Below are 17,113 nucleotides of genomic sequence, written 5' to 3'. Positions count from 1 at the left end.
AACAGATGCAGAAATTGAAGCCTTGAGAGGGTAAGTAACTTGTCCAAGGTCACCCAGCTAGAAAGTGACAGAGCAAGAATTTTTGCCCATATATATCTGTCTGACTGCAAAGTCTGTGTTTTTTCACACCCTGCATACTCTTTGTCACTGTTGGTTGCTTGATTCAGATTTCCTTGAGTGTTTTCACCATGACATCCTTGGGGTCCTCCTTTCTCAGTGATAGAAAACCTTCCTGTTAATCAGAGAGCAGATGATAATCTCTCTGGCCAAGGTATTCAGGGCTGGGATCTTCTGAGCCCAGGGAGTTGGCTGAGATGGGAACACGCCAAGCTCTGTGAGCTCCTCCTACCCCCGTTTCCTCGTCTCTGCTATCCCTTCACTGCCCCACAACTTCTTTCTCTTGTTTTTTCCCTGGAGAACTTACGCAGCCAGACATTCTCTCTAGATGATCAGGGGGCCCTGGAGCTGCAGGTCTGATAGCTCTTGATAGAGTTGGTAAGAAAATGGAGCAATGGATCAGCAAGAATCCAGACTGTAAACAGACCCCCTATGCCTGCCCCCTGCAGCTCTCATACTCCCGGTGGACTCTTCCCTGTACTCTTCCTCCTCCCCATCCCCCAATCACAATCCAGGCCTCGGAGCTCCTGAGCCCTTAGGCTAAGCCCCACCCCTCTCCCAGCATCTTGAAGTTTAGGGGCTGCTTCAAGTGAGAGATTCCCAAGCAGGGGTGTGTTGGAGAGACTTCTGGGGGCGGCCGGTCCTGGGAGCATGTGGGAAAGGTGATCCCTGCCACCGTCTCCAAGGACATCGACTGAGCTCCCTAAGAGACCCTCTGCCCTTTCCCCCCTCCCAGCAGCCCAGGCGAGCAGGGACCAAGCTTGCTTATTGTCACCTGACGCTGGGCAGCCACTGATCCCATTGGTGGAGCCAGATTCGGTCTGGCTCTTTCGTTCTTTCTCGCCTTCTCTGCCTCTCTCTCCTCCACGCCGCTTTGATTTCGCTCTCGCTTCTCTCCTGGCTAGGAGCATTGCCTCTCCGGGGGCAGAAGCGTTGCGCTGCAGAGTCAGGCGGGGCATGGAAGAAGCCTCCTTGACAGTCGCAAAAGGAGCTAGGGGAGCAAGCGAGTGCTGCTGACTGTGACCTAGACGTCCGGCTGCTGCCCCTCTGCCTGAGGAGCACGTCCACACAGAGGTCTCTCCCTTCCCTCCCATCCAGATCTCCCTCTGCAGAGCCCGGTGGAGCCAGGTGAGTGTTCTTCCTCCCCCGAACATCCTGCTGTCAATCTAGAGATGTGGCCAGGGGCTAGGAGCCGGGGGCACCAGGGTCCCGCCATTGCCCGCGGTGCCCACCTGGAGTGCCAGGAACGACAACCTTGTCCCCCTTTCCCTGGGCGCTCAGCAAAGGGGTTCACAGCTGGACTCAGTCCCTGGGGCACCACTGTCACCCTGTGACCATTCTGCTGCAGTCAGCGATGCCACTGGGGACAGGGTGGGGGGGACGCGTTCCCTCTGGCATGCAGTGGCTGCTCTGAACAGGCACGGGCGGCCTGGAGTCATCAGTGTGTATAGCTTGAGTGCTTGCTTGTCAGGGGACTAGAGGCTTGCTTGCGTACATAGTTCTGTCTGCCTGCACTTATGTTCACACGTGTTGTGTCTGGAAACATACGTTTCTTTCGCATGTAAGGTCCATGTGTGGGGGACCAGTTATCTGAGTAGCTTGGGGGCTGTGTGGGCTGGGGGTGATGTGAGGCAGTATATTTTTGGGATGGACATATCACTTGTCATGTGTGTGGGAGTGCTTGTTGTTGGGGGAGGGGAATGCATGCGACCAGAGAGGGTTTCTAGGTGGGGAGGCACAACTCCGGAGCAGGAGGAGGGATGGAGGTGGAGAGAGTGGGCAGAAACCTCTGTCCATGGGTAGGTCCACCTGCGTAGGTGCGCAAACCTGTTGGCATGAGAAGGATGGGGCTGGCAGAGCCTGGCAGAGACAAACGCATTCTCCAAGTCTGTGGCTTTGAGCCCGGAGGAGCCGTGAGCGAGAATACCAGAATATGGGCAGAGGTTGATGTGTGTGTGAATGCACACGTGTGTGCAAGAAGGCGGAGGTGGCACGCATGCATGTTAGTGCCTGTGGCCTCCTTTCTTCCCCAAATATGGCTTGTGGGAAGGCGTGTGTGCATACGTGTGTGTGAGAGCCTGCGGATGTGAACATGCGTGGGTTTGTGTGGAGGTGACAGCTTGTGGAGAGCCAGCTGTAGGACATTCTTAGAATGCAGAAGGTGGTGGAGGGGACCTTAGTGCATAGGTGAGTGAGGAGGACAAGGATGTCTGAGGAGGTGTGTGCAGCCATGTGTGGTAGGTGTGGGTGGGCAGATCCAGTGCGTGTGCCTCTGCGTGTGGGTGTGTGTAAATGCTTGTCTTAGGGTGGATTACATGGGACCATGGGTGTTTCTCAGGTGCTATCTCAGCCTGTCCATCAAACCCTGCCTTTCCCCATCATCTGGGCTTAGAGACCTGGGTGCACACCCATCCTTGGTCCTCTTGGCTTTGTTGTTCTCCCAGTGTCACTCACAGTCAACCCCCAAAGCTAGTATGGGCTCCCCAAAGCTAGGTCTGAGCTCTCCTAGAACTGGAGAGAGGAAAGGAAGAGCCAGGTGCTGGAGATCCCACCACCAAACACGGCTGCCCCTGCCTCTGGGAAGAGTATGAGAACAGGAGTAAGGGAGCAGGGGTGGGTGTCCGCCCTCGGGGTCAGCGTAGACTGCATCCCATGTGGGTGGGAGACGGCCACTTGGGCCCTCTGGGGGATGTGTTTGTGTGTGTCTGCGTTGGTGTGTGTGGGTGCATGTGTGTGGGTGCATTTGAGGGGGCACGTGTGTCTCCCAGGGAGCTCCTCACTGGTAGCCCGAGGGATGGCAACTGCCCCCCGCTACACACCTGTCCCCATGAATTACCAACTGTTTTATTACCACGCAGTTGTTTCTAGACGCCCATCCCATTCTGTTTGATTCGGGGGTGGACCTGGGAGCAACACCGTGCTTATTTACCATAGGATTCCCGTACACAGAGCCACCGGCATTTGGCTGCATTTCATCACAGGCAGGCACACACTTTAGGGTGGAAAGCTAAGATGAAGCAAGGACTGAGCTGACATCCTAGGACTGGTGGGAGCCACCACCCATATTCTTCACCCTGTGCCTGCTACCCAGGCAGCCCATGGGTTAATTTAGAGGTGCCAGGCTCCCGAGCAGGCTTAATTGACAGGAGAGTGTGGGTTGGATCTTATGAGAGCTATAATTAGAAGTACCTGCTTTCGAAGGTACAAGGTACCCTCACCGTTAGCGCCTGGGTGAGGGAGAGAGACAGGGAGAAAAGGAGATGACACCCCAGAAATCTGAGTGTGCTGACACTGGGCTTGAGGAAGGCAGGAGCTCTGTGGGGGACGGAGAACACACCCCAGGGCAGAGTCTGATCATGTGCTCTTGGCCCAGAGACAGCACCCCTCCGCCACCTCCTCCTCCCTCTCAGTTCCCCACCCTGTTCTTCAGAGGTCCTTTGAGCCAGGCCAAAGTCAAGGCCAGAGCCAGCTTGTCCCAGTTACAGTACAGGTGAGAGTGATGATGTTGTGGTCCTTTCAAACCCGGAACAGCAGCCAGGGATAGAAAGAGGTGAGAGAGAAGGCAATTCCTTGAAAGGGAAGGATGGAAAGAGGAAAAATAAATAGCAGTAGAACCATGAGCACCTGGCATACACAAGCACATAACACATGTATCACGCATCACACACACACGCGTGCACACACACACACACACACACACACACAAGAGGACAGAACCTTAGCTTAAAGATAAAGAGCTTAGACTGTGGAATTAGACCTGCATTCCAATCATTTTCCAGCTGAGTGGCCTTTGGCATCTTAGTACCACCCTCCACCCCCGACCTCAGCTATTTAATCAGTAAAATAGGGACAATAATAATAATTGTGAGGCTTGCACGAGATGATGTTTGTGAAATTATTAGCACGTAGTTGGCCTGCAAGAGATGTAAAGGTTAAAAACTAGTCACTGAAGAGTCAAGTAACCACAGGATCTGCTGAAAGAAAAAGAAAAAAATGGAGTTGAAAAGTTACAGGTGCAAGAGAGCTACGGCCTGCTGCCCCTCCTGCCACCAGTGGATCCATGTCATCTCCATGGTGCCTGTGCTCCCAGCCCCTCCGTGGTGATCCTTGCTGAGTCACCCCCAGGGTGGAGGGGGGCCTGGGCTCGAGAGCCCTGGCACCCAGGCCTCTGGGCTGCCGGTGCCCCTGCCTGCTGCGCCCTCAGCCCATCTTCTCGCCACTCCTGCACCTCCGGCACCCCCCTTCTCTGTTCACGCCTGCTGGCTGCAGGCCCCCTCCGCGGCTCCATCTGCTGCAAATCTGTCCCGCCCTGTGTCTGCAGCATTCCCACTGCCTCCGCCACCTGTCAGGTGCCGTCTGCTCTGCAGACCCCTCCGAAGAGAGAGCCAAGAGCCCCCGCCAAGGGGCCCCCCAGCCCACCTTCAGATCCACCCCTCCAGCCCTCCCCATGCCATCTTCCTATCAGATCCGACAAGGCAGGTACAAGTGAAGGCTCCTCAAGGTTCCACCTGGCAAGGGATGGTGGGAGCAAGACATTCTAGGAGGTTCCGGGGCAGGGAGGGAGGTACTGAAGCTTCTTTTCCCCTCCGCAGTCCTCACAGAAGCCAAACCAGCGGGGAGCATGGAGCTGCTGTCCACGCCCCACAGCATCGAGGTCAGCAACATCACCTGCGACTCCTTCCGCATCTCCTGGACCATGGAGAACAGTGACCTGGAGAGGGTCACCCACTACTTCATCGACCTGAACAAGAAGGAGAATAAGAACTCCAACAAGTTCAAGCACCGGGTGAGCGCACCGCCCAGAGTGCTTCCTCCCAGAGGCTGCTCTCCAAGGAGGCGGGCCGGCAGAATGCCTAGAGAGGGCCCGACTCCAGCCCAGCTCCTCCTGGGGAATCTTGGGAAAGTTTAACTTCTCTCTTCCCCCGGTAAAAAGGGAATAATAATAATAATAATAATGCCAGCTTGTGAGAGGCTTCATGGAGGTAACTGTCTGTGTGGTGTTCGACTTGGGCCTAGCATACCTTGAAGAGCACTATCAGCATCGTGACTGGACCTTCACACGGGGTGGGAAAAGCCAGGGTGGGGCCACAGACGTCACACCTGGGGATGTCTCAGGGGTCTGACAAAGCCCCTAACTCAGGAAACAGCCTTGTTTTTGATGGGGTGGGCCTTGGGCAGGGGTGGGGCCCATTGCTTGGTTCTCAGGCCCCTGAGGGGTGGTTTTCCAGGTGGCGCTAGTGGTAAAGAACCTGGCTGCCAACGCAGGAGACAGAAGAGAGGCGGGTTCGATCCCTGGGTGGGGAAGATCCCCTGGAGGAGGGCATGGCAATCCACTCTAATATTCTTGCCTAGAGAATCCTATGGACTGGCCTGCCACAGTCCATGGTGTTGCAAAGAGTTGGACACGACTTAGTGACTGAGCACACACGCATGCAGGCCCTTGTGATCCTTTCTGCCCTCCCCCTCTGGGCTATCCTTCACTGGGTTTAGAAAAGAGATGGCGTGGTGAGCCCTCTGATGGCTGGGGTGTCCTTTCCCTGGGTTAGAGCTAGTGTGGGGGTGGGCAGGAGGAAGGCTTCTATCTTCTCGAGCTGGCGAGCTGGCAGAGAGGCAGGGGGAAGAGTGAGGTGGGAAGGAGCTGGTTCCCACGACGACCGCATCGTGTGGGTTACTCACCCTCTCTTTCTTTGGAACTGGCTCTCCAATCTGGGTGTCTTTTGGCAGGCCAGTTGCCACGGTGACGTGAATGTTCAACACCACCCCCTTAACCCTCCTCCCCCCAAAGAAGAAGGCATATTTTCCTTTCCTCCCTGGCTTCTCAGCATTTGCCGTTGCCGTGGAGACGGCGCTGCAGTGTGCAGCGCTCTCGAGGTGTCCCTCGAAAATGAAGGTCTCACCGCCCTCAACTTTGCAGGCCTCCACCCCAGTGGCCTTTCTCCTCCGTTCCCAAGAGAACGGGCATCAGGGGTTAAGCAGGTGGAGGCCAGGGAGGATCTGTACGGCCTTCCCAATGGCCACTGCTTGCTTCTGCAGGAAAATGGTGGCCAGGGCACCGAGCCATTGAGTCCTTAAGACTCCGGCTATCTTCAACAGGAAGGTGGCCATCGGGGGAGTGAGAGGCCTGGGGGAATGCCAAGGGTGGATGTGACCTCCAGTTTGACTCTTGGCTCTCTGTCTGCACCTCACTTCTCAGGATGTCCCCACCAAGCTTGTTGCCAAGGCTGTGCCACTGCCTATGACGGTGAGAGGCCACTGGTTCCTGAGTCCCCGCACTGAATACAGTGTGGCAGTGCAGACTGCTGTGAAGCAGAGCGACGGGGAGTACCTGGTGTCTGGCTGGAGTGAGACGGTCGAGTTCTGCACTGGGGGTGAGGTTCTGCTGTCCGGCTGCTTTGGCTGATTTAGCGATGGTCAGGAGGGGGCTTCCTCTTAACCCAGCATGCATTTAGCAACTCCTGCTGTATGTAGGCACCATGCTCTGGCTGACACGGTGGATGAGACCCACTCCTGCCACCCCAAAGCCTGCAGTCTGATGCAGGAGGCAGATGCGAGCACTGCTAATTGCATTGACCATACCACTTCTGGAAAGGGATGGAGGTACTTCTCTGGCCTGGAGCAAGCATAAGTGTGGGAAATCACACATAACAGAAACTTACCACCTTAACCATTTTTCAATGGACAGTCCAGCAGGATTAAGTATGTTCATGTTGGCACACAATCCATGTCTAGAAAATTTTCATCTTCCCAAGCTGAAACATTATGCCCCCTTAAAAAACAACTTACCTTTCCCCTTCATTAAATGCCCCAGAAACCACCCTTACTCTTTTTGTAAATTTGACAACTCTCAGTATCTCATATGGGACTTCCCTGTGGCTAAGACAGTTAAGAATCTGCCTCCCAATGCAGGAGACCTGGGTTCAATCCCTAGGTCGGGAAGATGCCCTGGAGAAGGGAATGGCAACCCACTCCAGTATTCTTGCCTGGAGAATCCCATGGACAGAGGAGCCTGGCTGGCTACAGTCCAATATCTCATATGAAGGGAATCATACAGTATTTGCACTTCTGTGACTGGCTTATTCATTTGGCAAAATGTCTTCAAGGTTCATCCGTGTTGTAGCATGTGTCAGAATTTCTTTCCTTTTTAAAGCTCAATAACACCCCATTGTGTGGATGGACCACATTTTGTTTATTGATCATTGGTTGATGGACACTGGTGGGACCATCACATTTTGTTTGTCTTGAGCCTCCACTCAGCCTCGGAAAACGGCCCCGCAAACTTGCCTATTAACTTGCAAACTCCAACATGAACAGACACTGGGGCTTCTGCGTATTGAGTCACTGGTGACCCAGGATCTGCCCCACAATCTTCTATTCTTTTGTTGTCCACGTGAGAATTGCTCCAGATCTTCCCCTGTCACAAGGAAGGGGCAGGAACATCCTTAGCCTCAGGCCTCAGAAGCTGCTGACTCCATCCTCTGCCAAGGTCTGTGCCCCAGCTCTCCTTGACCTGCCTTTCTCTTTTGAGTGCTGTTTTTTTCCTTAACTTGGCTTCAAAACCCCACTCTCTGGAGGTACTCCTGCACCTTGCAGGGAAAGTCTCTTGGTGTACCCCAGAACTCTACATGCAGTGGGAGTTCATTCAAACTTGGGAGCTGGGGATGGCTGCAATCCAGTTCCTCCTTCTCTTGTCAATGCAGCGCCCTGGCCAGGGCTGCATTAGCAAAGAGGAAAGGGCAGCTTTTCCTGCTTCGTTCAAAGGTGCTGTCTAGATGAGCAGCAGCCCTGCCTGGACCGCACAGCCCTAGCCTCTGGCCTGGCCCATCCAGTCTAGTTTTACCATTCTGTTTCCAGCCTTCCTCCTTTCTCCTGGGATGCTGAGGCAGAGTCATTGCCCCTAACCCTTTCTTTCCCTCAGTTGTCTGCAGTTTCCCCTCAGTTATTGTTCAGTTGCTAAGTCGTGTCTGACTCTTTGCAACCCCAAGAACAGCAGCATGCCAGTCTTCGCTGTCCTTCATGATCTCCCTGAGTTTTCTCAAACTCATGTCCATTGAGCTGGTGATGCCATCCAATCATCTCATTCTGTCCCCGCTTTCTCCTCCTGCCTCCAATCTTTCCCAGCATCAGGGTCTTTTCCAATGAGTCGGCTCTTCGTATCAGGTGGCCAAAGTATTGGAGCTTCAGCATCAGTCCTTCCAATGAATATTCAGGATTGATTTCCTTTAGGATTGACTGGTTTGATCTCCTTGCTGTCCTGAAATTACCCCTGACTTCCATATAGTGGTGTGGACAGGCTCATACCTGCTGGATTTGAGGGGCTCTCTCCAAAGGACCTCAGATTCTTTCCTCTCAATCTTTTGCCTCTTGGTTCTCTTTTCACATGAAAATGGTCTGGGATTACAGTCTCTGGGTCCCTCGACATGATTGTATAACTGGGCAGCCCTCTGCCCTTTTCTAGTGCAGAGCCCTGAGCCTCTGGTCACAGGGCATTGAGGTGACAGGACAGACAGCCTCCAGCTGCCCAAGTTCCCAGCCAGGCCAGGTAGTCCTTTCTGGTCCCAGGTACTGTGACTGTCTGGTTTCCCCTGCACCCTGGGGGCAGTGGGTGATCTGAGGGGGAAGCTGTGATCCCCCGCCTGGCCCTCAGCTCACCCACCTGGACTCTTGCAGATTATGCCAAGGAGCACCTGGCCCAGCTACAGGAGAAGGCTGAGCAGATTGCAGGCCGCATGCTCCGCTTCTCTGTCTTCTACCGCAACCATCACAAGGAGTACTTCCAGCACGCCAGGTACGGCCAGCTCTGGACTTCCTGCCGCGGCTCTGCCCACTACCCTGGCCCTCTGAGGTTACCTCCACCCTGTTAGTTGCCAGACCCTCCTCTGGTGTCCTCACCATCGCCCTATATCCCAGGCTGGTTCGGGGGGAGGGGGGGTGTTGGGCTCCAGAGAAGGAAAGGGGCTTCAGAATGGGGCTGCTTGGAGGCACTGCACTAACAAGCCTGAGTGAATGAGGTCCTGGGTTTAATCCTCCCTTTTGCTGAGCTCTAAGGCTACAGGTTGGGCTTTCCAGGTGGCACAGTGCTAAAGAATTCACTTGCCAATGCAGGAGACACAGGAGATGTGGGTTTGATCCCTGGGTCAGGAAGGTCCCCTGGAGAAGGAAATGGCAACCCACTCCAGTATCCCTGCCTGGGAAATCCCATGGACAGAGGAGCCTGGCGGGCTACAGTCCATGGGTTCACAAAGAGTTGGACGTGACTGAGCACGCATGCACACAAGGCTACAGGTCAGCTGTCCCTCCAATTCAGGCCCTGGTCTCAAGGGAGGTGGTGAGGGGAACACAGAGAGGATTCTGAGCAAGAAGGGTCGTGATCTTCAAACTGTGTGCTGGGAAGCCTGGAGGCTCCGGGGAAGGATCTCAGGGCATCCTAGGGTGGTGCTGAAGGGTTAGTGAGGAACTCAGAGGATGAGGTCGGGTGAGCCTCACCCCCATCATCCAGCCAGGGCAGCTTCAGGTTTGTTGCCTCTGCCTGCCTGTGTATAATTTCCTTGGGGGATACAAGAGGGGCTCTGCTTGAATGTTTGAAGTATTTTTAACATATCTGAAAATTGGTGATTTGATCCAACACTCTAAGCCTACAAATGGGGAGACTGAGGCCCAGAGGGCCAGAAGGGCCAGGGGCTGCCCATCCACTCTTTGCTGCCTGATACGGCTCCAAGTCCTTCTAAGGCTGGGCCAGGGCAAGCTGCCGCTGTTACTGTTTTTATCACGGCAGTCTGCTGGGGTGGGGCATTCTGACCTGACCCCAGGGGGTCTTCTGTGTTTATACTAAAGAAGGGAGGCAGTAGGTGAGTGGGGAGGACACTGGCCCAGTTTGGGCTCCTCTATCAGCAAGCAAGGGAGAGACGCAGAGCATCCATATATGCTGGAATATAAAGATGAATAGGGACTTCTCTGGTGGTCCAGTGGTTAAGACTCCATGATAGCACTGCAGGGTTCAATCCCTGGTCAGGGAACTAAGATCACTGCATGCTGTAGAGTGTAGCCAAAAAAAAAAAAAGAATAAAGGCATAGCCCCCGCTCCTGCAAACCTGAGTCTATCAAGGGGACAGTACAGCCGGATGGAATGTAGTAAGTGTGTGTGATTGCTGAGTAAAGGTCAGTGCCCTGCACACAGTAAGCAGTCCAAATTTTGTTGAATACAAGTGTTTGCTGTTCCTGGAAGGTTTTTTTTTTTTTTTTTATTTGGCTACCTCGGGTCTTAGTTGCATCACGTGGGATATTTTTTTGCAGTGTGCAGACTCTCTAGTTGTAGTGCACAGGTTTAGTTGCCCCGAGGCCCATGGGATTTTAGTTCCCCAACTTGGGATTGAGCCCACACACCCTGCACTGGAAGGCAGATTCTTAACCACTGGACCACCAGGGAAGTCCCTGGAAGGTTTTAGAGGAGAAGGGAGGGGACACCTGTTTTGGACTTTGCAGGATGGTTAGAAGTTTGCCAGGCCAGGTGGGAAAAGGTAGAAAAGGCAGTTCAGGCAGAGGGAAGAGCACTGCAAAGGTACAGAGGCAGGAAAGACCTGGGGTGGGGTTCTTGCATGGCTGGAGGGTGTTACCTGTGAGTGTGGGGGTGGTAGGAGGTGGGACAAGAAAGACCAGATCTTCCCGATCTTGCTTTTTTGTGCAAGCCCCATCAAAAGGGTTTTAAGCTGGGGAGTGGCAGGTTCAAATCTCTTCTCCGTGAAGGAGTGGGCTGGATCAGCCCCATCCCTTCTCTTGCCTTCTGGAATGTTCTATTTGTGACTGGTGGAGGCGGTAGCTGGTGGGAGAACTGGGAGCCGGGCTGACTTCCTTCTTGGTCACACCACAGCCGCCAAGCCTCAGTCCAGCTAACCAAAAGCATTTTCTCTTCCTCATGGCATTTATTTTCCCCCTGTGGTGGGCAGGACCCACTGCGGGAACATGCTGCAACCCTACCTGAAGGACAACAGCGGCAGCCACGGCTCCCCGACCAGCGGCATGCTCCACGGTGTCTTCTTCAGCTGCAATACCGAGTTCAACACTGGCCAGCCCCCGCAGGACTCCCCCTACGGCCGCTGGCGCTTCCAGATCCCCGCCCAGCGCCTTTTCAACCCCAGCACCAACCTCTACTTTGCGGACTTCTACTGTATGTACACGGCCTACCACTACGCCATCCTGGTGCTGGCCCCCAAGGGTTCTCTGGGGGACCGCTTCTGCCGCGACCGTCTGCCTCTCCTGGACATTGCCTGCAACAAGTTCCTGACCTGCAGCGTGGAGGATGGGGAGCTGGTCTTCCGCCATGCCCAGGACCTCATCCTGGAGATCATCTACACCGAGCCGGTTGACCTGTCCCTGGGCACCCTGGGGGAGATCAGCGGGCACCAGCTGATGAGCCTGTCCACCGCCGACGCCAAGAAAGACCCCAGCTGCAAGACCTGCAACATCAGCGTGGGCCGCTAGGGACTCCTGGGGAGCCAGGGAGTTAGGGAGAGATGGCAAGCAGGGTGGTGATGGGTGGCATAAACGCAGGGAGCTGGCTTTCTCTCCCTTGCCCCCCTGCTCCCTCCACGCCATCCATCTCCCTCTTCCCTTCCCTTCCCCAGGGCATTAGAAGCAACGGAGGGTGGTCCCTTGGCAGGCATGGCCTGCCCATGCCTGGCCGAATTGGGAAGGCTTCTTAGCCTCAGCAGGTTGGTGGGGAGGGCGGGTGGATTTCTGGAGACTTCCCCTTTCCTTTGGTTTCCCTGCCCTGTTATTTCTTGCCTCATGCCAGGCCTCCATCTCAGGAGACCTGCCCCTCTAGGGTTCTCCCACGGAAGCCTTCCCTCGCAAGACTCACCTGTAGCTTGCCTGCCTCCAGAGGTGAGCCGAGAGCTGTGGGCGTGTTCTTCCTTAGCCCCACCCACCCCATTCAGGGCCAATCACAGAATGCCCCCTCCCTCACGAGCCGGGCCTTGGGGGCGTCCTACTGCAGGCCCCACCCTCTCCCTCTATAAATAGTCTCCTGCACAGCTGTGACCCACCCCCCCACCCCAACTCCACCCGGTTATTCCTTGCCCTGGAACACCCTCTTCCTGCATGGGGAGAGCCGTCCCTCTCCTTCTCCACCTGCCCTCTAAAAAAGGGCCCTCTTTCTCTTGGCTTTGGGGGCACCTGGCTACTGGGGGCGTTCCCCTTCTTCTGCCTGGAGATGGTGTAAATCCCAGCGGACTTTCTCCCTTGCTCAGAGTGCTGGGGTGTGCAGTGGCAGCCACTGGGGTCGAGGAGGGGGCCAGAGACCCCTGAGACCCAGAGGGACCCCTTCCTCAGCTGGGAGTGGATGGCCTCACGCCGAGGGGTCCCGGCGTGGAACTGGAAGCGAGGGCGTTCCCACAGGGCCCTGGTACCCCACCTGGCTGCGCGCTTGCTCGCTCACTCTGCCGGGGCGCCGCCACTGCACTGTGCCTGCGTGTCATCTGGACCCTGGCTTCCCTGCGCCCCCCCACCTCGCGGCCCCGCCCCCGGCACTGTTGGCTCCTCACCTCACCGCGAAGCCAGCCTCCTGGCGGAGAGCCCCTTCCCTGGGGAGTTCTTGGTGAAGTCTTTCCCGGGCCACTCAGTGTTTTCACCTCTTTCCTACTTTTGTACGGGTCATGGGAGTGGTGAGGGTGGACCGTGGAGACGAGCAGACCTGGTGGGTTTTGAGGAGAGGTGTCAGCTAATGCATCCAGCTGTTTGAGGGGTGGCAGAAGGATGCCAGGTGAAGGAGAGCAGCCTCCACAGTGACAGCGGACTTCTGTGATGAAAGACAGAAGGGGGCAGCGGGCCAACAAGGCCATATCTCAGTGAGCGGGCGAATGGGACAGCTGGTGGCCTCTTCTGTAGCCACAGGGAATGGTGTGGTCATCTGTCTTTGTGGCCTGGATCAGGGCTGGGGGCCGTGGGAGGTGCATGGAGGAGAGGACGTGGGCCCCAGGCCCTTTCCCCTCGCTGAGGGGATGGCCCGCTGCCCCTCCCCTGGCCCTGTGTCTGCCCTGGGCTGGGGGCACACCCACCTGTGCTGTGCTTGCATCAATAAACCACCATGGCCTGAGAGCCCTGCCTTTCCTTGGGCTCTGGGAAGGGAGGGGTGGACAAGCTGTAAAGTCAGAGGAGCTCGGACAGGCCACCTGGAATCCTTTCCAAGGGTGTTCCGGACTCACTGTGGGAGCCAGGGCTCTGAAAGCAGAGCCACATCTCCAGCTTGGGAAGGACGTTGGAGGTCAGTGTGGTGCTACTCTGCACTTTGCAGATAGGAAAACTGAGGCCTCTTTGGGGAGAACCTGTAGCAATCTGGAAGCGTGACGCAGGTCCACAGGCCCCCTGTTTGGAGCCCCTCCCACTGCAGCCACCTGGACTGCATCAGCCCCACAAGCCACTGAGTTCCCCTCCCCCAGAGCCCAAGTGTCCCCTCCCCAGCAGGGCTCCTTGTTTGTGGATCTGAGTCACCTCTGCGTCTGTTATTATGGACTTATTAAAATGATCCTCTGCTGGAGTGGAAAAGCTCCAGAAAAATTAGAGTCACCTCCGTGACACTGCTTGGCTCAGGGCTAAATGAACATGTGTCATCCAAAGCTTGGGGCCTGGCCTCCTTACACCAGGAAGGAAAGCTGAAGGGTAAATGCCGCTTCCCGAGGGCCTACTATGTGCCCAGGCATCCAGCCAGGTGCTTTCACACACAACTCCTTTAGTCCCCCACCCTCCATGATTCCTATTTAACAGATGAAGAAACTGAGGCACAAGGAGGTTAAAAGGCTTGCCCGTGTCTAACAGCCAGTAGGTAGCAATGCCCTGGATTTGATTTAGAAGCTAGAATCTTCCTATTTCACTGCCTGACTCCCCAGTGTATGCCAGGAATCCCCTGGGAGTGTAAGACAGGGGTGGGGCAGATCTCTGTCACAGCCGCCTTCAGGATGGTCTCCACAGAGCTTCTCGTCTATCAAGACCATGCCTAGCTCCTGGATAACACCAGGGGGCACTGTGGAGTCAAAAGTGCCAAGGAAGCTCATTTTAAAGGCGTAGCGGGGAATATTCGGAGCGTCCATGGGGGTCAGAAAGAGTCAGACACAACTGAAGTGACTTGGCGTGCACAGGGTTCTAAAGATGGGGCGGTGACCTCCAGGGTCCATCCTTCCACCTCTGGGCAGGACCTGAGTGGTTTTAAGTGTCCCCGAGAGGGACAGGCTTCAATCTTCCTTTTGCAAATCCTTTGTGGGTTTTTAGGAGAAGAGATTGGCTTCCAGGGTCCTCTTAGTGGAAGACGAAGAAGCCAGGTGAAGCAGAGGTGGTGGTGGGGTTGCATATAGGTTTCCTCCGGAGAGCCTCTTCTTGGTTCTCCCCAGATGGCCACTCTCTGGCACTCCGGCATTGCTCCAGGCACCTGTCCAATAGTCTGCCCTGGGGTCCCTTTTGATCAGTGTCCCTCTAATCTGACCTGGTAGAAGGAGAGGTCTACATGTGCACTCACACACGCACACACACTGCTTCCCTGGGCTGGATATGGAAGACAGCCTTGGTGACCACAGAGAGCTGCAAGGTGAAGAACAACCTTAGACTGCGGCAGCCACTGTCCAGCAGAGGGGCTCCAAGTTAGCCCTGCTCCAGTGCAGTCAGGGAGGGACAGTGGGGGGCTGGCCACCAAAGGGCACTTCCAGGTTACAGGTGGGATTTTGCTGTGCAGGTATAAACACAGACACACCCAACACATGGACATGGCCTCACACACTCCTAACCCTCCACCACACACACATGCATACACACACATACACCCATACAGAGACTCACACACATACGCAGTCTCCTCTGCCCAGACATATACCTATAATTTCCTATCTGTTCCTTTCCCCCTGGAGTAGCATCTTTTTAATCCTGGATGGATGACAGGCCCCCTCCAAGGAAGTGGGAGAGAAGGCGCCAGTTCCGAGGACCCTCGCAGTTTCGTTTGGCTCTGACATGCGTCTCTTCTCCATGTTAGGAAAAGAGGTGGTAGGGGTTCCAAGGAAGAGGACGAGGAGGGACCATTCCCCGAAATGGAGGGAGGCCTTCAGGAAGCTGAGCTGAGGTGATTGGCCATAAAACAGCTTGGCCACAGCATCTGGAAGAGATTGGAACCAGATGTTCCTGGGATGGGGGAGGGGAGGGTTGGGAGGGTAGGAGGGAGGTGGAGCAGGAGAAGCAGACTGGTCAGCAGGGTTGGGGGGCCTGGGTTGGGGGCCTCCTGACTCTGGGAGAAACATCTAGCTGCTCCCGAGTCAGGCACTACTATTTTTGCAAACTGGGACAGCAGATCTCTTCACAGATTCTAGAATCAGTCTTGTGTGTGGGGACAGTCAAGCACAGGGTGTGACTTGGGAGGTGCCCAGAAAGTCTACCAGCTTAGAAAGAAATATGTCGCCTGCCGCCCTGCAAGTCCCGCCCTGCTGTGGCATAAGCATTGCCCTTTCTGGCAGACAGATGCGGTTCTGCGCTCAACTCCTAATGCACGACTGGAGACTGGTGAACCCAGACGTTTCCTTTTAGCGCAGGAAACACGTCATCCGGAAACTGGAGAATTGTTCGGCGGATGACAGGAAAAGAAGACCCATTTACAGAGTGCCTATTTGCTAGGCGCTTTGACAGGCTCCCTTCAATGTGTATCTCTTCCTTTCTCTCTGTTATCATCCTTTGGGTCAAGATGAAGAAACCAAGGTTCAGAGCAGTTAAATGACTCATCCAGGGACACACAGTCACCAAATGGGAAAGCTTGTATTCAAAATCATCTATGTTCTTATTTTATCATATTTTATTTATTTTCAAACTTCTTTTGGCCATGCCTCTCAGCGCGTGGGATCTTAGTTCCCTGACCATGGAGTGATCCTGCACACCCTGCATTGAGAGCGCAGAGTCTTAACCACTGGACCGCCCAGGAAGTCCAGAAACTGGCTGTGTTACATTCAAGACCGAGAAGCATGTGGGGTTAGAGTGCAGCAAAGGGAAAGAGAGGGGCAAAAAGGAGTGAGGGAGCAGTGAGGGGTATCCAACCTTCCTTCATCTGCACTTGAGCCAACAGTTGGCCCTGGAAGCCCCCAGCTGCCTCAGGAGCCTGACTCTTGGAGACTACACCCTGACAGGAAGGGTTGCTGGGGAAAGATGACAGACTGGGGAGCAGAAGCCCAGAGAGGGGACAAACTGGCCAACATCACAGGACGAAGCAAGGCAGAGCTAGGTCTCCTGACTGCCAGGCCAGGGCTGGCTATGTCCCCCAGGGGTTAGAGAAGTGCACCCGGAGAGGAGAGCCTGGGGCTCCAGGGTTTGGGGTTATCTCCACCTGGGTTTCCAGGCTGGAAGCACCCTCTGGGACAGGATCATTCTAATTATTCTGCTGCTGGCCACACACTCAGGACCAGGGGACCTCAGGGGGATCTCAGGGGTTTGGGGACAGTTGGAATTGGAAGCGTTCTGTCCTCTGACGTGGAATCACCTGAACGATTGGGCAGCTGCATTGAGGTTCATCTAGTCTTGAAGCCTGCAAGCAGCCAGAAGGTGAGGATGGGCTGGGTCTGGAGAATCATTCATTAAGTTCTGGAATGTGTATCAATGGCCTGCTGCCAGCTCCCAAGCAGCCTTCACTACCCAGAGGTAGCCTCCGGGAAGAGGGGCCCAGGGAAGATGGAGGGCCCAACCAGCACAGGCCCCTGGCTCATTAGAGGGGCCCAAGTCTACGGGCGGTGATGGAGCCTAGGAATGGGTCCCCTGGGCAGCTGTGTGGGTCAGTCCTGACCTGCGTCCGGCTGTGCTGACCTGCGTCTGGCTGTGCTGACCTGGGGGGAGGATGGGGTACTCTCTGCCCTACAGACTGGACCTGGGCTAGGATCCTGGCTCCCTTCACACATGTGGCTTGTACCAAGAGTGTGGTCCTCTGAGCTTCAGAGCAACCTGGGGGTGCTGGTGAGGGGAGCTGGGACCACTGATGATGAACTCTGCT

At 55.3% G+C, this 17,113-nt stretch overlaps 1 protein-coding gene across 1 annotated transcript; it reads left to right on the top strand.

Moving 5' to 3' along the window:
• Positions 1–1,025: 1,025 nt before the first annotated feature.
• On the top strand, positions 1,026–13,206 carry PHYHIP (phytanoyl-CoA 2-hydroxylase interacting protein). Its single transcript, NM_001076415.1, is given in 5 exon segments — positions 1,026–1,245; positions 4,710–4,903; positions 6,311–6,485; positions 8,785–8,902; positions 11,058–13,206. Coding segments are annotated over 4 exon segments (993 nt in total). The 5' UTR covers positions 1,026–1,245; positions 4,710–4,738; the 3' UTR covers positions 11,593–13,206.
• Positions 13,207–17,113: the final 3,907 nt, after the last annotated feature.

This window comes from Bos taurus, chromosome 8 (genome assembly GCF_002263795.3).
Source record: "Bos taurus isolate L1 Dominette 01449 registration number 42190680 breed Hereford chromosome 8, ARS-UCD2.0, whole genome shotgun sequence".
NCBI lineage: Eukaryota > Metazoa > Chordata > Mammalia > Artiodactyla > Bovidae > Bos > Bos taurus.
This window is presented reverse-complemented; position numbering and strand designations above follow the sequence as displayed.